This window comes from Trachurus trachurus, assembly GCF_905171665.1.
Source record: "Trachurus trachurus genome assembly, chromosome: 11".
Taxonomy (NCBI): Eukaryota; Metazoa; Chordata; class Actinopteri; order Carangiformes; family Carangidae; genus Trachurus; species Trachurus trachurus.
The window spans coordinates 10,356,433-10,378,307 of NC_139904.1; the positions used below are offsets into that span (position 1 = coordinate 10,356,433).

The 21,875-nt window shown below is 44.9% G+C and overlaps 1 protein-coding gene across 1 annotated transcript in view; it reads left to right on the forward strand.

Annotated features, from left to right (window-relative positions):
- LOC310993946 (regulating synaptic membrane exocytosis protein 2-like) overlaps positions 1–21,875 on the forward strand; it is a gene marked incomplete at its 5' end in the record, with an annotated part of 40,821 nt that overhangs the window by 7,970 nt on the left and 10,976 nt on the right. The window contains 20 exons of the mRNA XM_083982430.1: positions 226–460; positions 554–835; positions 5,722–5,786; positions 7,758–7,877; positions 7,964–8,063; positions 9,964–10,087; positions 11,021–11,055; positions 11,179–11,267; positions 11,370–11,405; positions 14,973–15,103; positions 15,832–16,003; positions 16,108–16,267; positions 16,390–16,413; positions 17,830–17,898; positions 18,206–18,341; positions 18,890–18,997; positions 20,046–20,096; positions 20,239–20,307; positions 20,774–20,833; positions 21,185–21,352. Of these exons, the coding sequence (XP_083838556.1) occupies positions 226–460; positions 554–835; positions 5,722–5,786; positions 7,758–7,877; positions 7,964–8,063; positions 9,964–10,087; positions 11,021–11,055; positions 11,179–11,267; positions 11,370–11,405; positions 14,973–15,103; positions 15,832–16,003; positions 16,108–16,267; positions 16,390–16,413; positions 17,830–17,898; positions 18,206–18,341; positions 18,890–18,997; positions 20,046–20,096; positions 20,239–20,307; positions 20,774–20,833; positions 21,185–21,352 (2,234 nt within the window). The remainder of the gene's footprint in view (positions 1–225; positions 461–553; positions 836–5,721; positions 5,787–7,757; positions 7,878–7,963; positions 8,064–9,963; positions 10,088–11,020; positions 11,056–11,178; positions 11,268–11,369; positions 11,406–14,972; positions 15,104–15,831; positions 16,004–16,107; positions 16,268–16,389; positions 16,414–17,829; positions 17,899–18,205; positions 18,342–18,889; positions 18,998–20,045; positions 20,097–20,238; positions 20,308–20,773; positions 20,834–21,184; positions 21,353–21,875) is intronic.

A 21,875-nucleotide genomic window follows, 5' to 3' on the forward strand; every position in this document is an offset into this window, starting at 1 on the left:
CGTCTGTAATGTCTGTCTTGTATTGAAGCCCCGAAATGCGAAATTGTTCTGAAAAAAATTGAATAAGTCTATATTTCAAGCTTGTTTGTAGCGGAAGCTTCTCTACCTGGTCCTTTTTTTTGGGTGAACTATTCTTCTAACTATCATTATTATTTTCATAATAACAGTGTAATGAGTCGTTCATTGTGTTTGTGACGTTGATCCTCGTCTCCTCTCCTGGATCAGGACCACCCTCTGGACCAGGTCGCGGACCAGCGGGAGCTGCTGCGGCGGCAGGAGGAGGAGTTTCAGGCCCGTTACCGTAGCGACCCAAACTTGGCTCGTTACCCGGTGAAGCCGCAGCCGAGCGAGGAGGCCATGAGGATGCTGGCTCAAGTCGGCAGGTTCCGCCACCAGCGGCGCCACAGCGACGTCTCCCTGGCAGCCGCCGAGCCCGACAACCTGAGCCCGAGACACTCAGGTCGGAATAAAACCATCAACCTGTTGGTGCCTTTGCTGGAGAGCACTCAGTCAGTCTGACCTCTGTTTTTCTTTTTCCTTTTTTCCCTCTTAGCTCTCCGTCAGAATCGGCCTCAGGGATTGGCTGGTTCTGGAGGTCAGAGGTCATTCTCTGTGGACCGGGCGGCCAATCACATGAGCCCCACGTCGCCCCGCCGCAGTCCGTTATCGCACCAACACCTGGACCCGAGCTCCGCCCACAGGAGGAAACCAGCCAATGAGAGCCCATCACAGAGAGCGCGGAGGATGGGGAAGATGCACGTGATTGGCAGCTTCAGCAGCTCGGAGGAGGATCTCGCGGCCACGCCTGATTACACCAGCTGTGATGAGCTCGACAGTGAGTGACAACGTGCTAACTGCTACCCTCATGCTAATTGCAGTTCAGTTCAATTTTATTTATATAGCACGTTTAAAAACAACCATTGTTGCCCAAAATGCTGTACAAGTAATATCAGATACATTATATCAAACACATTCAGACTCGGATCCATACGCAAGCACAAATAGACAGTTCCACAGTATACATAGTAAACATAGTTTCCCATATTAACCCACACTGAAGGCCAGCGAGAAAAAGTAGGTCTTGAGCAAAGACTTGAATTGCACACTAATTACTTATTACTAACGTCGCTACTTTTTTCAGTAATGAGTTATCAAAAAAGTTACTGCTTCCCCCGTTATAACGCTGTTACTGACAATAAAATGCACCGTTACTTGACTCCAAAAATCCCGTCACAAAATAATAAACCCATTTAAGTCTACGTTATATACACTTATACGTTTTTTCAGTCCATCAACTGGTCGGAAAAAGAGCCGTTTATCTGGAACTAACCAACTCACTCCAGATAAACGGGTTAGGGGTAGTTAATTTGATATATTTAAACATTTTATTTTTTAAAAAAGTAACGCAATTGTTACTTTTCCTCAGTTACTTTGGGGGAAAATAACAAGTAACTATAACTAATTACTTTTTAAAAGTAACGTGCCCAGCACTGCCTTTATGATACATGCAGGTATATAAATTAGGCCAGATAATTATGCTAAGTGCCTGCTACATGATACTAGGTAGATTCATGTTAATAATAATAATAATTGTATACTTATCAAAACAATGTTACAAAGTGCTTTAAAACAGAACAAAGCAAAAACAATCCAAGTATAATGTTATCAGGGCAGTTCCTGAAAAATGAAAAGAAAAAAACAAAAAGGAAAAAAGAGGATAAAATGATTATGTTTCATAGAACAGTGCGTTTTTAGCAGAGTTTTAATGTGTAAAGGCAGCTTAGCCAATAGCAGAGTGATGGCTAAACATTTATTTATGCTACAACCTCGTGCTCTCAGGCTCATGTTCGCCTCCTCCTCATCTTTGTGTAGTTTTCACTGTTTTGAGGACTCAATTCTTGCCTTTTTACCATTGTTGTGGTGCAGGTGGTGACGCATGCTAATGACGTTTTTATCCAGTGTCAGGGCAGGTGAGTGGAAACAAAGAGAGGGAGAGACACCGAGTTTGTGTTCTCTCTCTCTGACAGTAATTAGCTCAGTGCGATAATCTTCTTACTGCTTAACTCCATGTTCACCTCCACATTCAGACTGAACAGCTTCACCCTGCGCTTCCTCTGACAGACACCAGGGGGTTCCTACCAGAACTTAAACCAGACACGTTGACAGATCACAACACACCCGTCGTCAGCTCGGTGGCTCCGCTGTTTGTTCTGTTGGGTTCCACCGCGCTCTGCATGGTCCTAACAGTGGTGTGTGCGACTTCTGAGGGTATCAGGAGATGCTTGTGTAAGAACCTGTTCACATTAGGCTTCTTGTTTAGGTTGTAATGTTGGGTTTTTAAAGGGATAGTAGCATTTTTTTTAAAGTGGGGTTGTATGATCTACAAATAGCCCCTAAGTACTTTAATTGCAGTAGAAGACTCTCTGCACTCCTCCCGTTAGCAACGCCAGCCCATAGCCCTGCCCAGAGATTTACAACATACAGTGTTGTGAACAGACCCAAAGAAAGGGCCTATTTTTGCGGCCTAAAAGGGGTTTTACCTAAAAAAAAATACACAGTTCCATTGTTCGCTATAATATAATTTTTTCCAGCTCCTCAAACTGCAGGAAAAACGCAGTTTTTAATTGGACTTACTGTATGTTGTAAATCTCTGGGCAGGGCTATGGGCTGGCGTTGCTAACGGGAGGAGTGTAGAGAGTCTTCTACTGCAATTAAAGTACTTAGGGGCTATTTGTAGATCATACAACCCCCACTTTAAAAAAATGCTACTATCCCTTTAAGGTTCTGTTTTGGTTCCTTCAGGTTCTGCTGTTCTGTTTGGTTCCACAACGGTTCTCTCTGATGCTGTTTTGACAGTGTGTTAATGGTTCTGCTCTTGTTCTGTTTGTCCTGCTGGTCTCAGCTCATACTAGTATAGTAATAGTTTGTTTTGGAAGATCTGGCCTCTGTCCAATTATGAATGACCCTTTTAATACTCGGTGTTATCGTAGAACATGGTTCAGTCGCTGTTCTGTAAGAGGTCTGCATTGTTTTGTTCTGTTCTGTTCTGGTCTCGATTCTGTCGTTGAACTTGTTGCAGATAAAGTTGCTGAGCATGTTTTCAGATAAAGCCACCGGATGCGTTGCACTTGCTGCAGGTCATCTCTCAGGAAATCAGGCGTCATGCTGACGTGTTAATCTGCCCTCGCGTCATTGGACCAGAGGTCACCTGGTCGGAGATTATGAGCTCTGACTGGCTCGCTGGCTCCTGGCTCCTCCTCTCAGGTCCTGAGGTGACAGAGCAGCTCAGAGTCTCTGCTGCCGCTGATCTGAACACACCTGGTCCTGAGCAGGAACCAGGAGACCTCCGACAGACCATCAGACACCGACTGGTCCAAACCCCTCGAGAAACCAATGGAGGATCCTGGAGAACTTGTGTGAGAATACCAATACCGGACTCAGATCAGAGGAGAACGCCTTCACCTGGCTGCTCTTGTGATGCCGCGCTGCAGAATCACCGTCTCTACTTCTGTTGCTCAATTGGATTAAAAGAGGAGAGTGTGGATTAACCGGCCGGCCTCAGGATTCACTGTCGACACCAGAATAGAAGGAGGCAACCGGCCGGCCAACGCTATGTCTGCGCCCCTGACGGACAGGGTTGGTCAGCGTTGTGGAGATCTACTGGACTTCTTGGTGATCTGCTGGATTTCTGCTTGACCTGCCAGATTTCAGTTGCTTTGATCTGGTCGAAAGGTGGGAGGCAGGGAGCAGGGCTGAGGCTGCAATGTTGATGCCTCCAACCTGCTGAGCTCCATCAGCTTCTGGCTTCTCTCAGACCTCCACACTGACTGCGTGCCAAGCTGAAGCTGAGGCCAACACCGGGCTGACATCAACAAAGTCTTAGTCAAATGATAGCCATGGTGTTTTGACTTAATTAATCTGATTACGGACAGGTATGAACTGCCCTGCAGCCTGCAGGCAGAGCTCAGGGCAAACAGCACCCACACATACAGTGAGGAGGAGGAGCTGCAGGTTCATCTCCTCCTCGTCCTCATCCTCCTCCTCTGCTGCTGAAGCCTCCTCCTTCATGGCGTTCAGTCAGACCTGTGAGTACTGAAGAGTGTGAGTGTCTAAAGCTGCTTTAACTCAGTGGATCTCAGTGTAAAGACGGATTACAGGCGACATGTTGGGACTGCAGAACCCCCAACATCCAGAACCTCCTCCTCCTCCCGTTATTGTCTAGGACCCAACTCCTCCACTCCCGTTGATTGTTGCGTTGTGGGAGGTGAAGTTAAAGGGATTTCAGTCCAGGTTGTTTAACTAATTCAGTTTGTACAGTGCAAAATTATTTGCAAGGTGGCGATTTTACTGTCCGGAAAGTTGCCAACATGGCGACAGGGCTGCCCCGAGTCAAATGATTAGTTTGGAGCAGTTTGCTCTGATGATGTACGTTGTTGTTTTGTGAATCCTCCTTGAATCTCTGCTACAGCTCAGGCTGCCATGGTAGTCGCTATTTCACCGTTAGACGGATCTATGGTGGTACACAATGTTACAACGGTAACTTAGTGTTACTCGGTGTTACTCAGTGCTACACTAATGTTACACAGTGTTTCTCATTTACACAGAACTGCAGCGTTACTCAGCGTTACTCCATGTAACAGTGATGCATAGAGTTACACCGGGTTGTTACTCAGCGTTACAGCGTTACAGTGTCACCAAATGTCACTCAGTGCTACACAGTTACACAGTTTTACATGGCGTTACCCATTGTAACTCAGTGTTACAGTGTTTCGCAGTGTTACACAGTGTCACAAATGTTACATAGTACGACACAGTGTTACTCCAAGTATCATAGTGTTAGATATACAGCGCTTCACACCGTTATGCAATGTTCAGACGTGGTCATCAATGCTTAGTCAGATGACGCAGTTAAAGCCATTGCGCTTGGTGTCAAAGTGAAAGTGAAAGTGGACAGTCTGAAGACGCTGGTGAAGCTGGAGCTGCAGGTGACACTCACCTACAGATACCGAGCTGACTCAGGTGGTTTCGGGTGAAGCGTTTGCTGTGATGTCATGAGTTTGTTTTTCCACACTTTGACGTCTCCACATTGGACAACGGTGAACTTACACCATGTTTAAATACAGTATCTTGTAAATGTAATGTTAAAACAGACTGTAGCTGCCTGCAAAAAGCTGAGACAGTTGGTGGGAAGCAAAAGTTTCTGATGAACTCAGTTCACCCTCTGACCTCTGATTGTTTTAACCGTGTAAGTGGTTTGGCACCACCTTATTTATCTGAGCTTGTACAGCCGCACACCACTGCTAGGGCACTTAGGTCGTCAAACCAGCTGCTCCTGGCAGCACCTTGGTCCAAGCTCTGCACTCATGGAGACAGAGCTTACCGCTCCATGTTAGAGCTGCACAGTCTGTTGGGCATTTTAAAACGCTCCTGAAAAGGTATCTTTTCTCTTTGGCGTTCACTCCCAGCTAAGCGAGTAATCTTGGCTTTCTCTCCTTCTCTTTTACTCTCTTTTTTATTCTCAATTTTATTTTAAATTTGTTTTAAATTGAGTGATTATTATTCCTTGTTTTGTTTTTATTTATTATAGTGTTTATGATTAACTATATTGTATTTTTACAACTGTGCAGCACTTTGGTCGACTGAGGTTGTTTTAAATGTGTTTTATAAATAAACTGTGACTTCACTTGACTTGACTTGATCTTCTGGACGTCTCGTTTCCAGGAGACATGGACAGCCAATGGTGGGATCATGGTTCCTGGCATGGCGAGCCTGGACCCATGTCTATGGTAGGACTAAGACACACACACACACACACACACACACACACACACACACACACACACACACACACACACACACACACACACACACACACACACACACACACACACACACACACACACACACACACACACACACACACACACACACACACACTGAGGGAGTTAATGGATTGTTTGCTGCAGTATGATGTTTGTCAGAGTTTTGGGGTTGAGTTCAAACTGTAGGTCATGTTTTTGGGCGCTCCTCGGTTAGGGTGAGTCTTTGACCATGACCTGACAAATAATATTGTTTGAGCGTCTCGTTCTCAGCTTTAGAAGTGTGTGCGTGTGTGTTTGTGTGTGTGGGACAGTGAGTAGTTGGACTGCTGGTCCCCAGTGGAAGTCAGTCTCTTCTATCACCTCTAGAAGTAAACCAGTCATGGACAGAAATGTGTTTTGGGTTATAAGTGAAACTCTCGTCTATAGACTCTTGACAACACACACTGTCCACAGCTGCACCACGAGCTCACAGGTGATACGACTAGTAGGCTGTCTTTACACTACAGGCCTTTTTCGTCCATCCGTTTACATGTTCTGTTGAAATGACCCATGTCTGATGTCTGCATTTACACCTGCTTTGCATGCATGAAACGACACACATGCGTAGACGCGGTTGGCCACATTATTGATGATGACTCGCATTGCCAGGAAAGATCTGATCTGTCTGTTCAGCCTGCAGATGCATTGGTGGAAAACGATTTGTATCTTTGTATATATTTCCACATATGACGGTGGCCTGAATCCGATGCGGCAATATCTGATATCATGTGTTTTTTTTCCTGTTTACACGTTCATGTTACAGATCCGATCTGTGCCACTTCAAAACATCAAAATCAGAATTGGGCCACTCGAACCTTGTAGTGTAAAGACAGACTTAGTGCCTATTGAAATTCATGGTTGAACAGAGTAAGATGAATCTTTCAGATGTGTGTTGTTCTCACATCACAACACACATCTGATGAAGTAATGATGCATGTGCACGACTTCTGCACATCAGAGGTGACCAGTATGTCAGTGTGTTTTTAAGTGTGTGAACTTTATAACAGTATTTGGTGCAGCAACAGTGTCCTTAAAGGGATAGTTCAACATTTTGGCAAATTGGCCCATTGACATAATCCCTATAGTTTTAGCAGTAGGTTCGTTACCTTTAATTGTCGGTGCAAGATATTTTTTACAATGGCGGAGCAGAGCCGCGAGCTGCTCAGAGCTACGCTACGGAGGCTCATGGGATTTCCTGGTTTCCCTCATCAAACTCATCAAATACACAATCCAACAACTCCAAAACGCTCTGGTGGACAAGTTGTGACCTTCACATTCACCACGCTATGAGATAAGATTAAGATTAAGATTAAGATGAGTCTTTATTGTCTCCCATGGGGGAAATTCATTTTGGACAGACCAGAGAGAGCGGAACATTAAGAGACAGAGTTGTTTCTGAGGTGAATGCAGAGACTGCTTGCAGAAAAACTGCCCCTGAAGGCAACGCGCATCAGCGGTTTTGCATGAATTTACCTCGAAAACAACTCCATCTCACAACGTTCCATTATTATCTCATAGCGTGGTGAATGTGCAGGTCACAACTTGTCCACCAGAGCGTTTTGGAGTTGTTGGATTGTGTATTGATGAGTTTGATGAGGGAAACCAAGAAATCCCATGAGCCTCCGTAGCGTAGCTCTGAGCAGCTCACGGCTCTGCTCCGCCGTTCTAAAAATAGCTTGCACCGACAATTAAAGGTAACGAACCTACTGCTATGACTATAGGGATTAAGGCAATGGGCCAATTTGCCAAAATGTTGAACTATCCCTTTAAGGAAAGAGGAGAGAGGAACAACACAAGAATCTGAATAACCTGAGAAATATAAATGTACTGATTATTAGTTAAATAAATCTTATTGCTGTTGTTGTTAACCACATGTTTACCGCTGTGACTCCTCAGCAAACGGTCACATGGCAACAATCCAAGGATGGAGAGCGCCTAATTGGTCGAATTCTGCTGAACAAGAGGATGAAGGATGGGACGGTTCCCGCGGATACGGGAGCGCTGCTGGGACTCAAGGTGATGAACTCTTCCCCCTCCTGTTTATGCACCTCTGACCTCAGCGTTCAGTTTCATGCCTTGCTCACGGGCAGAGTGTTTTTCAGGTCGTCGGGGGTAAGATGACGGATTCGGGTCGTCTCTGTGCGTTCATCACCAAGGTGAAGAGAGGAAGTCTGGCCGACACCGTGGGACACCTGAGGCCAGGTAAACACACTAGACACCAGCTCCGTTTCCTTTTCCTGTATCATGGAGTCGGTTGGCCCGGGGGGACGGGGGGGAACTGGCCCACCCAATTTCTAAAAACACGAATTCCCCCCCAATAAAAATACCCTAAATTATTCAAAATTGAACACATGTATTTTCAGACTTCACATTCTTCACATTTTCGATTCACGTCTAAAAAGAAATGATTGATATGGTGGAACAAATAATGTTTGGCAAATGTATTTCTGACTCCATATTCCTCCTCTGGTCTCCTCCACTACGATGCAAATGAATGGGCAGTTTCTTACACAGACGCCGATGACATCAGCAGGCTTTAAAAAAAACGACCCCCTCAATCTTAGGGCTTCATATTTTGATATTCATCCATATCAATCATGCATAAAGTAGTCCCATACACTGGGAGAAAAGGAAGATAGTGAGAAGAACTGGGGATCTGGGAGGGTCGGAGGGAGGTGAAATATAAGAACGTGAGTAGACAACATTACATGCCCGAGACCCTTAAAATTATGATTTACTAACAGTTAAAGGGATAGTTCAACATTTTGGCAAATTGGCCCATTGCCTTAATCGCTATAGTCATAGCAGTAGGTTAATTACCTTTAATTGTCGGTGTAAGCTATTTTTAGAACGGCGGAGCGGAGCGGCAGGTTGCTCAGGGCTATGCTATGGAGGCTAAGGGAATTTCTTGGTTTCCCTCATCAAACTCATCAAATATACAATCCAACAACTCCAAAAGGCTGTCGTGGACAAGTTGTGAGCTGCACATTCACCACGCTATGAGATAATAACAGAACGTTACCAGACAGAGTTGTTTTAGAGGTAAATTCATGCAAAACCGCTGATGCGCGTTGCGTTCAGGGACAGTTTTTCAGCAAGCAGACTCTGTATTTACCCTGTGTTTACCTCGACAACGGCTCCGTTTCATAACATTCCGTTATTATCTCATAGCGTGGTGAATGTGCAGGTCACAACTTGTCCACGAAAGCGTTTTGGAGTTGTTGGGTTGTGTATTTGATGAGTTTGATGAGGGAAACCAAGAAATACCATTAGCCTCCGTAGCGTAGCTCCGAGCAGCTCGCCGCTCCGCGCCTCCGTTCTAAAAATAGCTTACACCGACAAATAAAGGTAACGAACCTACTGCTATGACTATAGGGATTATGGCAATGGGCCAATTTGCCAAAATGTTGAACTATCCCTTTAAGTAAGCAGTGATACACGCTGTTGGTTGTTTAGGACGGTTGTTGACTCACTGGAGCGGCTTTCACTCACGCAGGCGCTCTCTTAGTGATGAGAGCTCTTAAGTTTTTTTTCTTTGGTGAGGGAGGGTGAGGGCGAAGAGGGGGCCAGACAAACCGGATGTAACATAACAACAACAACGGCCTATGAAAGTATCATATCTATAATAATGAAATTGATAGGTGTCTGTTGCATTGTCCTACACGACAATGCAGTTTAGTGTACATAAGTGTACAATGTTAATAATAATAATAATAATAATGATTTATTCTATTAAGTGTCAATTTCATTCATTTAACATATTTAATGTTGAGTTTCATTACATACAAAATTGCATTGAGGAGTGGAGTCCAAGTAATTGGACATATGCAATATGTAATGCAATAGTTACTTCTCCTGGCAATGAGTTACTCTTATAATGTAGTAACTGGCCACTTAGATCCACTGAACTCAACCTGCAGCACAGGTTACCATGGGGATCTATCCCTGTTGCCGTGGTGATGATCTGGCTTTGTGGAACAGGCCCCGAGAGAGAAAAGCGCCAACAAGTGCATCACATGTTAATTACAGCCGATTATGACGTCACACAATCTCCTCCTCCTCCTCCTCCTCCTTCTTCTCCTCTCTCCTCTCGGTGGCTCAGGGGATCAGGTCCTCGAGTGGAACGGACGGGTTCTCCAAGGAGCCACGTTCAACGAAGTATACAACATCATCCTCGAGTCCAAACCAGAGCCACAGGTGGAGCTGGTGGTGTCCCGGCCAACCGGGTGGGTCAAAGGTCACGCTGGGGTTACATCACAGATGTTAAAAGGGATACGCCAACCTTTTTTTTTTTTCGTGTCTTGCCTCACTCCCGAGTCCATGACAAGCAGATAGACACCATCCTTTCGACTGTGCGTGCAGTAACGAGGGAGATAGAGCCGTATCGCCGGTAATTAGCTTAGCTCAAACGCTGGAAGTGTATCGGTAATGTTAGCCTGCCTCCACCTAAAGTCATCAGAGACACTCTTCAGCAACTCTAAACGAAAACCGGTGGGCCGATCTGATCCGATGCCGCTAACGGGACGAGATCGGTCAAAACGGAGGGTTCAAGCAAAGGCGGTTTATTTTGGTTCAAGCTAGCTACAGCGAGGGTAGGTTAGCTTTCTATTTCAAAGTAAAAGCACTTCTGTATGTAAAGGGCAACGGGTGTTTTATTTTGTGAAAGTAACCGGAAGTGCGTTGGCCACAACGGCTAGCTTGAGTAGCGCCGAATTCGTCCAAACAAAATTGTAAACAGCTGGTATTTAGACAAATTAACGACACACTGCTGATCTAAACGGCTACTTTCTCGCCTAAAAATGTTTGAAATGTTGATAAAGTGATAGGTATATTTACAGAGTTTAGAGCTAAAATGAAATCAGCTTCTGACAGCTGGTTTTGGCTCGAGTAGGAGGCAGGCTAACACTACCGATACACTTCCAGCGTTTGAGCTAAGCTAATTACGGGCGATACAGCTCTATCTCCCTTGTTACTGCACGCACAGTCAAAAGGATGGTGTCTATCTGCTTGTCATGGACTCGGGAGTGAGGCAAGACACGGAAAAAAAATGTTGCCGTATCCCTTTAATGATGTTTCAGCAAAAAACAACGTTAAATACATTTGAAGACAGTTGAGATGTTTCCGCTCATGTTAACACATTGTGGTTTTTGTTCCATCAGAACAACTGAGAGCTCCCACGTCCAGCTGGACTCCAGTGAGTTTAATACACAACAAAACAACAACAAACAAAGAGACACAAAGTCAAGTCTGTGAGAGCCGGCGCCCGTTCTCCGGTTCCTAAACTAAATATGACGTCTTTTGTTTGTTTTATCTTCAGGTTCAAGTTCCTTCGACTCTCAGAAAGTCGGTCCGTCCATCTCTGTCACGTCTCCCATGAGCCCCAGTGTCATGTCTGGACAAGTCTCTGTAAGTCTACCCATCATGCACTGCACTGCACTGCCACATATCCTCAGCCAATCAGCAGTCAGTTAACAGCCATCTCCATGGTGATGTGTGTGTGTGTTTCAGACTGTGAACAGGCGTCCTCTGGTTCCTCGAATTCAGGTAAACTGTAGAGCAGTGAGATGCTGGTTAGTGACGGAGCTCGTATCCACCTTTTTCCGAACGACAAAAACGTAAGCCGGTTTTGCTCTTCCGTTGGAATTTTATGTTTACGTTTCCATGGTTTCGGTAGTCGTGGTAAATGCATGGATTTTTTTTCAATGAAAATCTGCAAAACGCATGGATCATCACACCGGCTTTTAACAATGGATATCACACAAATTGAAATCCGTGTTCAAAGCCAGCATTAATAGATCCATGTGTTTACCGCAACTATGACAACGACTGAAAACCATGGAAACGTAAACGTACAATTCCACCGGAAATGCAAAACCGGCTTCCGGTTTTGACCATAGATGACGTTCGGAAACTTTGTGGATAGTGGACAGTGTAGTTCTTAGTGCCAGTGATGTCATAGCCCCGCCCCCTTTGCAAATGGTGGCCAAGCACTTGTGTTGTGTCTCAATTCCAATACTTCCGTACTCACACTAACTATCTTGAGTATGTTAGTGCGTTCACACTGACTAGTATGTCAAAATGCAGTGAATTGTAAGAACCCGGATGGTTTCACTCACAACGGCCAGTGTGGAGCGATGGAAACTTCCCACCCTCAATGATCGCCGTCTAGGCTATGCAGCAGAATATAATATGTAAATCAACTTACGGGCAGGGCAGTGTTTTCCGCCAGTAAGAGGAACTGGCTGACATGGCGGCAGCGGTGGCAGTGGTGTAACCTCACATTAAACAGGTGGCCCACACAAGCCAAAAAAAAAAAAAAAAAAGTATGATTAATAATTATCGCTAATTGAAATTACAAACAAAACGAGCCGGTAGATGTGTTGACCGGCAACAGCAGTGGTCCAAACAAAAGAAGACATTGGCAACCAGTAAGTGGACAACGACAGTATTCGATTTCAGACAACACTGTCGAAATTTGTGCACCACATAAGCTGTGTCTCAATTCAGGGGCTGCAGCCTTCGAAGGGTGCATTTGAAGGCCGATTACGTCACAGCGCTGCGCGAAGGCTGTCCCAATTCGTCCAAATTCGAAGGCTCCTCCAAATGCAGCCTCCAAATGCGTCCTCCTTTCCCCTGCATTCGGAGGATGCATCGCTACCATCCTTCGCGGCCTCCCGTATCCCAAGATGCTTTGCTGCACCGTTGTTGTTATTAGCAACCTAGCCGTTAGCTATCGAACGTAGCAGCTCTGTGCTGTAACCACGGTAACCCGGCTCTGCGGCCGGCTCGGAGGTGTGGCTGCCCGCTGAGCTGAGCTCTGCTCTGCTCTGCTCTGGCTGCACAGGTGAGGAGCGGAGGCAAAGCAGCTGAGTGTGACAACTTTTAATAAGAAAGCTATGAAAACACATTACTTGTGCTCTTTATTCTCTATTCACTTAATAGCCTACCCCCCTGGCTGCTGTTCAATGGTTTGTTTATTAGTATATTAATGATAACTGCCCTTGTATTGATTCTACTTCTTGAAAAAAAAAAAAAAAAGGAGGAGGAGCGGTAGAGCCGTTGCAAGCGCCACTTTTAAATGTTTAACGTCCGGCCGTTGTTTACGTTACGCCGTTGTTTACGTTCGGATCAGGAAAGGCTCTGAAGGCTAGACCGTCCCATTTACCAACGGTTGATGCGGCCGACGGAGGAGCCTCCGAAGCCGTTGCCTCCGGAGACCGCGTAGGCTGGGTCCTCCGAAGGCTGCAGCCCCTGAATTGAGACACAGCTTTTGACTATCCTTCGCGGCCTCCCGTATCCCAAGATGCTTTGCTGCACCGTTGTTGTTATTAGCAACCTAGCCGTTAGCTATCGAACGGAGCAGCTCTGTGCTGTAGCCACGGTAACCCGGCTCTGCGGCCGGCTCGGAGCTGTGGCTGCCCGCTGCTGAGCTGAGCTCTGCTCTGGCTGCACAGGTGAGGAGCGGAGGCAAAGCATCTGACTCAAATGATAATAAAGCTATGAAAACATATCACTCTGCTCTTTATTTTCTATTCATTTAATAGCCTAGCCCCCTGGCTGCTGTTCAGTTGTTTGTTTATTAGTATATTAATGATAACTGCCCGTGTATTTATTCTACTTATTAAAAAAAAAAAAGTGAGGAGCGGAGGAGCGGTAGAGCCGTTGCAGGCGCCACTTTCAAATGTTACGTTGTAACGTTACGCTGTTGTTTACGTTCGGCCGTTGTTTACATTCGGATCAGGAAATGCTCCGAAGGCTAGACCGTCTCATTTACCGACCGTTGATGCGGCCGACGGAGGAGCCTCCGAAGCCGTTGCCTCCGGAGACCGGGTAGGCTGGGTCCTCCGAAGGCTGCAGCCCCTGAATTGAGACACAGCTATAGTGTACATAGTATACTACATTACAGTGTACTCTCGTGGAAGTATTCGAACTGAGACGCCGCTGTAGAGCAGTGATAAGAATTGACTAAAAGCTTCTGTAACTGTTTAATACGGTCCTACTTCTGTTCTGCTGCGCTCTCCTGTTCTGTCGGGCTAGTTTCTTCTTGTTGTCTCTTCACTTGAATTCTTCTTAAGTTCTGGTGGTTCTGGGTCAGGGTCTGTTCAAATGGCCCACCGCCTGGTCTGCAGGGATTTGGTTCTGTTCTCAGTGCTGTTCTGTAAATGGTTCCTTATCTGTTCTGCTGGGTTTGATGATAATTAACCCATTTTCGGTCCTTTGGTACTCTATACTGTTCTCTTTGGTTCCCCTCTGTTCTGCAGTTCTCTGCTTCCAATGTGCCCAATGTTCTTCTGTCCTGGTGAGGAACATGCAGCGTTTTGCTTGTTAAAATCCTGCAAAATCACGACTTACTCCCGCACTCACATCAAAGCCCTGTTTACTGGGTCAACGTTTCGGGCTATCGACCTTTATCAGGACCGACATTTTTCAATTGTTGTGTGGCTTCCTTTTTAATACTTCAGTACAACAAATGCAAATTGGTTGATTGCAGGTGTTTACAATAATTAGAGGAAGTGACATCATCACAACACTGGAAAGCAGAGAGAAGAACTAGATACTAAAAAGCTTGTGGCAATTGTCTGGGGATCTGCTCCCAGCACCGCCCTTTTCAGGAGACTGTGCATGTTGATTAAGCGGTCTTAAAATCCTTGTCAATACGGTTTCCCTTGTTTGTTTGTTTCTATACCTGTTTGTTTCCCACGGACCTCTAATATTGTGCCGGGTACTAGTCTTCTTTGTGGTTCTGTTGGGTTCATCTCTGTTGCAGTGTTTCTGCTTCTGTTTCATGTGGTTTTACTTCAGCTTTGTGGGTTTCTTTGGTTGTTTCAATGATAAAGCCTCTATATGGCTGTTGATGGTTCTTTATGGGTGCATTTGATTGTGTTCAACTTCTCTAATGTGTGGCTCCTTTCTTGTTCTTATTCTGCTGTTGCTAAGGTTTTGTCTCTACATTTGTTATGGTCTTTTTTTTTCCTGGGTATCGTTTTTCTTTAGGATTGCACATATTCTCTTCCTGTCGCCTTTGGTTCCTTTATTGGTCTCTGGGTTCCTCTACACCTGTTTGGTATTCTGTGTTTAACAATGTCTTCATTTTAAAATGTGTTTATACAGGTGAAGCTCTGGTATGACAAAGTCGGTCATCAGCTGATTGTCACGGTTCTTGGAGCCAAAGAACTTCCTGTCCAAGATGATGGCCGACCCAGAAACCCCTACGTCAAGATCTACCTCCTGCCAGACAGAAGGTAAAATAAGAGATTTATGGACCAGGACCTGTCCTTGGTTGTGTTTTCATATATATCTGGTTTTGCTGATGTGCTGAATCTCTGGTCTGGTTCTGTATAATTAAAGCAGAAGTTAGCGATCCGGTCGTTTTGGCTAATGCTGCGTTCCAGGCAGGCTTTTGAAACCGTAAATTACAGCTTCAAGTCACGACTCATGACTTTGTAGCGTTCCAGGCAACCCACTCGTGTTTTTCCGACCTGTTTTACCTGTGAAAGTCTCTATAACGGCCACTCGTAACTTCCAACCCGTGAACTCGTACCAGATCAAACTGGTACGACTTCACAGGTCGGAAAAACAAGAGTTACGGGTTGCCTTGAACGCACCATAACGTCTTGTCAGCCGATGGAGTTAGCAGCCCCCGCCCTCGTCATGGATCTATTGGTCCTCGTCCCTACGTCACCACATGCACATGCATCCCTTGGCTGCACACACAGCCCTTCATGCCGTTCTCTCTCCTCATTGGATAAAACTTGTAGGATACAAGAAAAGTTTTCTCCTCGGCTCAGAGCAGAGCAGAGTGACTGAGAGACCCGTGTTTCAGTCCAAACACTCTATGTAAGTGATTGCTGTCGGAAGATATAACTATTTAAGACTTATATTAACACAAAAATATCGCTTACTTCTGCTTTAAAAGTGGTTGCTGCTTTGTGATGTTGTTGCTGTTAATTGTCCCCATCTCTCCTTTCAGTGACAAGAGTAAGCGGAGGACGAAGACAGTAAAGAAGTCGGTGGAGCCTCGGTGGAACCAGACTTTCATGTACTCTCCGGTCCACGGGCGGGACTTCAGAGAACGGATGTTGGAGCTGACGGTCTGGGATCAGGCCCGGGTGCGAGAGGAGGAGAGCCAGTTCCTGGGAGAGGTCAGGACATTCAGAGAACGTCCATGTTACAGATGTGGTCGTCTCTCATCAGAACCTTCTAAGAACCAGTTTTCTCTCCGTTTTCTCTTCGTACGTGTCTTTAGGTTCTAATAGAACTGGAGTCGGCTTTACTGGATGATCAGCCTCACTGGTACAAACTCCAGCTTCATGATGTTTCCTCTTTGCCGCTGCCCAGTGCCTCCCCCTACCTGCAGAGGAGAGGACTGCAGCCTGAACCCAGTCAGCCCAGCAGGAGGCTGCAGAGTGAGAACACACACTAAACGTTTTTGTTGTTTGTGTTTTTTGTTCACCATCAAGTTTTGTTTTGAATTTTTTTTACTTGTCTGTTGATTTTGTTTTACTTTCCTCCCATGATGCTTTGCCAGACAAAGGTCCTTACTATAACTCAGGTAACAACAACTCTGTGTATGCATTTGTGTTGCAGTTGCTGACTAATTGTAGTGAAGGCTAACTATGGCCTTTCCCCCCCTGATGTTAAGTTAACATACTTTCTTTGGAAATTATACGTAAAGGAGGATTCAGTGTGTCTGTAAGGATATGTACATTCATGAACTTCAAAGGTTTGAACCGTACATTACTTTAATCTACTTCCATGTGTTCCTAAACTGACCTCTACAATTTGTTTTCAATTAAATAGTCCACGTGAGATCCATGTGGTTTTTTAATAGAAATTCATAGGTACGACTCATCTCAAGAAATTTTTGTAGGAGGTCCTTGATGGAGCATTGATATTTTTAAGAATAGGTGTCCTGAAGGGGTTAGCAGTTGTCTTCAAGGCTGTACCAGAGGTCTTCAAGTTCCTTAGGAAGACTTCAGTGGCTGGTGGTGGAGGTTCCAGTAATTCTTTAGTGGCATTTTGGATCTAAGGGGTTCTGGATGTTCTTGAGAGGTTCCCAGTATTTAATAAGAGGTTTTCACAAATGTTTTAGAAACTGAGAAATTGATACTTAAAAGAAATCAATCAAAATCACTGTGGCAGATCTACAAATGACTGACAGTACCCTAGTTGCTTAGGGGATGTGTATTACAGCTGTCCCCAAGGCAACCCCTGGGGTCTCTAAGAGGTGCAGAAACCCTGCAAATGCAAATTTCAGAAGTTTCTAGAATTAGTTGTTTTGATGGATACCAATGGAGCAATTGTAGAAGACATTAGCTGTCTTTAAGGGGGTCCTAGAGTCATTTATATACCCTTTAGACTGTTGAGACGACCCTACAGAGGTTCTTGAGAGAATTCAAGCTAGTATGGGATTTTATAACGGCTAGTTATGGGTCTGTAGATCCTTGAAGTGGCCCAGTGGTATTTAATGTCTTAAGTCCCCAATAATCCTCAAGAAGGTTTTAAGGTTCATCAAGTGGGGTTCCATGTGTTCTCAAGGCGTTTGATTGGTAGTTGGGATCGTAGGGATTATTTAAAGGTTGTTGCCGGTCGGGGTTTGGGATCTAGGAATCCTTGATGGGGGCTCCGAAAGCATTTGTTGTTATTTCAAAAATCCTAAAGTAAGCAGCTCTTAAAGGTTCAAGGGTGGTTGAGGAGGGTTCGATAGTCTTTGATTTGATTTCTTAAAGGTTTTAGGAGAGTCTGAGGGGTAAACTCAAGTGAAATGTGTGAATCTGTCCTTTTAATGTTGATGTGTAAACTCAAACTCAGTTGTTTCTTATCTCCCTGTACTGTTTCTGTTTCTGTGTCAGATTAGTTGACCTTCCTGTAGAGGATTACAGAGGAGCTGCTTACAGGCTTAAACATCCTCCCTCTCTCTCGCTCCCTCTCTCTGTCTGTGTCTCTCTACCTTTCGTTCCCTCTGCAGGGTCTCAGAGGATCAGTGACAGTGAGTTTTCAGATTATGACTGTGAAGACGGCATCGGGGTGATATCAGGTGAACTTCATGTCCCATCATACACTGTAACACCTGCAGCTCATGAGTTTAACAAAGTGAAATTCATATGAGCGTGACAGTAAAACAGAGCTATTGCTTTAAATTCACATTTCGGACATTCCCTTCAATGATCTACCCACTGTTCTGGATAATCAACAGTAATTCCAGGGCTTATGGTGCTTACACTGAAATTAATTGATTTCATCCTTAATTAACTGTGATAAAAGCCGGTCTAACTGGGTCTTTGGAGCAAAACACTGCCAGAGTTGTTGGTTCAAGTCCCAGCTCTTCTTCTTTGTGTGTGCAGACTACAGACAGAATGGGCGGGACTTCCACAGCTCCACCCTCTCAGTGCCGGAGCAAGTGATGTCGTCCAATCACTGCTCTCGATCTGATGTGGTCAGGATGAGGTCTCGGTCGCCGAGCCAACCGCCTCCTCAAAGGTAACCAGCTGCTACTGAGTGCTCTCTGTGTGGTGTTTTTGTTATGATTCATGATAAATAGATTGAATGGGATGAGTTGAACTTAGATAATAATGATACAAATTTGACTATATAGTATATAAAATGAAATGATACCCGAAATTAGATGAGACATGAGAATTAGATCTGATATGACAATATATAAAGAAGAGAAGATTCAGGATTAATGGTGGTGAGAGGAGATAGCTGTAGATAAAACCAGACATAAGAGATTAAATAAGATGATAAACTAAGATGAGACCAGCGGGGACAAATGAGATGAGATGAGATTAGGTTACTGAGTCCTGGCAGGAACTTTATTGTTCGGTTTAAATGTGTTTCCACCAGTTTCAGTGAAACTTTATGTATTTGAGTTAATTTACCTGATGGCAACCAGGCAGCTTTCTGAAACGTCTCAGCTTCATTTTACTCCCCTCCTGACCTCTGACCTCTTACCTCTGCTGACCTCTGACGCTCTTTGACCTCTGATCTTTTTTGACCTTTGCTGACCTCTGACCTGTGGTTGCCAGCGGTAACCCTCTGTACCCGTTGTACCGGGAAGATGCTGTGCGTCTGTTGCGAGGCTCCAAACTGAGCCGGGCATACTCTGATGCCGGCCAGTACAGTAGCCTGAACAGGTAACGATGGCAACACACAGCACAATACCTGACCTGGGTCGCCTGGACAGCAGCCAATCAGCACTGCACAGTCTCTAGGACAAAGTATGATAATGTGTTCAAGGAGAACATTATCTGATCAGGCCTCAGCAGCATAGTCTATCAGATACACCGTCTCTGTCAGATAAACCAATACAGTGCTGTATCGACAGGTCTGAACCAGCACCCAGGTCAGGGCTGGATGTTGGGTTGTAGTTCTGGTTCTAGTACTGGCCGTACTTTTGTTGTAGTATTGGTTTCAATAAAGGTTGTAGATCGGAACACAGTCCGTGTTTTAGTACTGGTTTTCAGTAGGGATGCACCGATCCGATAGCCTACTGAGATTGGATATCGGCCCAGATATTGACTAAATAGCTCAAGAATCAAGTATCGGATAATGTTGCCGATCCATGACACCAATCTATCCACTGTTACATCACATGTCAGCAGCATGTAAACACAGAACAACAACAACAACATGGAGCGAGCCAAAGGGTTAGCTGTATGGAAGTGTTTCAGCCAACAAGTTGGATGGCTACTTGCAATACCGGCAATGGAAGTGTTGGGAGGTGTGGCGATTGCATTGCAAAACACAATCGGATCGATATCAGGTGTCGGCCGATACGCTAAGCCCAGGAATAGGTATTGGAACTGGGACTGAAAAAGCTGGATCGGTGCATCTTTAGTTTTCAGTACCGGACGTTTTTCTGCTACCACTGGATGTAGCATTGGTTAGTTGTGCTCGTCATAGTGGTTTGATTACTGGGTGTGGTACTAGTTGTAGCCCCTGTTGTACTCCTAGTCTTAGTACTGGTTTTGGTACTGTGTGTACTCCCAGTTGTTGAGGTTTTAGTACTTGTAATGCCACAGGTGATAGTGTCACCACTGTTTCTGCTATGGCTATTTGTTGGAGTTGTACTCTTTTAACTACCGGTTAGTTCAGGTGGTCCAGGAGTCCAGATGCTACTCCTGGTTGTAGTACTGGTTGTAGTGCAGTTGTATTGAACAGTTTGGCTTTCTGTGTATTCAGGAGATCGGTGAGGAGGATGTCTGTTGCCAATTCTCTCGATTCCCATGACAGGTACGCCAAATACTGAATGAAGAATTGCAGTAGTAGTAGTACTGGTAGTCATAGTAGTAGTTATTGTAGTGGTTATACATATATTATCAGCAGTTGCAGTAAGTGTTGGATAAATCATCACTTTCTCGTCTCCAAACGTCAGATATTATAACGGTCCGAACCAAACTCCCTGGACAAACCACATGATGAATGGGAACTGTGTGGACTATAGGTGAGCCTGTGGGATTTTGGGGTAATGTAGTGTAGAGGTAAAAGTTGACTTTTTGAAAAAAGGGTGAAGTCCGCACACTGTTGTAGCTCTTCAAATGTTTATTGTAGGCTAAAGGATCAACGTTTCGCTCACATAGATCTTCGTCCTTCCTGACGAAGATCTATGTGATTGAAACATTGATCGAAAATTGAACTTTTGTAGGCCTAAGGGTCAACGTTTCGATCACATAGATCTTCGTCAGGAAGGACGAAGATCAATGTGATCGAAACATTGATCCTTTAGCCTACAATAAACATTTGAGGAGCTACAACAGTGTGCGGACTTCACCCTTTTTTCAAAAAGTCTACTTGTTTGTTAGTCCTGCACCTGCAATACTTTGGATGTGCGTGCTCTATCCCACTATAGAGGTAAAAGTTGACCTTAGCTTCAGTATGTTCGAGAGTTGTGATGTTTTTCTGTTCTTCAGTGAGGACTTCATCCCTGACTTCCCCTACGAACCCGATGCCTATGATGAAGAATTGCTCAGGTAAACTGAATAACGGACAGTGCTCAGGTAGTAGGTGTAGTTCCTTAGTAATTCCTCCTCCTCCACCCAGTACACCGAGTTCAGATCTGTGCTCTTGGTTAATCAGACGCCCAAACTCTCGACATCAACTGTGTCCAGTTTGTAACTGAGACAACAGAGTTCTCTTGGCATCTCGCCGCCTTCTTTGGTTTTTGATTTCCAGGTGTCAGTGCCTTACGCTTCCTGTTCACCCCCAACCATCCACAGGTACAACCAGCCAATCTGCTGACAGCGGCCTGGGTGTCACAGGTGTGCAGGTGCAGTGGTTTTTCAATGGTGATGGTGGGTGATGGTTGTCATGGTGATGTGCAGGTACAGTCGGGGGATGGACCGGCGGGATTACTATAGTCGCTCTCGGTCAGCTGACCAGCGAGCGATGGTGGACCGACCCGTCTACACACGCTCACACTCCACTGACCGAGCCGACTCTGGCCACCTGAGGTCTAGACGCTCCGCCCCCTCTTCACCTGCCCTTACCAGGTGACCGACGGCTGACCGATCAGAAACCGCCTCCGTCTCCATGGTGTTTGCTGACAGTTATTTTTATCCTCAAAGCTCGAAGCATGACATCCATCTGAAGAATCTCCACACCCTTAATCTTTTCCTTTTTTGCATGCTCACCTTTATTTTTTGTTTATTTTTCTGATTCATGGGTTTAACAGCATGCTGCCGTTGTTTGTTCGTTTTTGTTTGGCTTTTGTACGTTTGTTGTTGCACTGCATGAGTCTCCAGATTGAACTTTTGTAGTCGTGTTGTCCTGCTGTGAACTCAACTCCAAACCTCCAGACTGAGCCAGACTTTGGTTTATCAGTCTTTAGCCCTGACAGATTTGTATACCATACAACATCATTACTGACCCTATCACAAACATTTCTTGTCATTATATTTCATGTTTTGTACAAGGTTGTTTTGTGCCTGATCTATAAGTTTTAAATGTTTTACATCAAATACAAAACATACAATTAAAAGCTACATTCAGTTACATTACAAAGATATATTTTCT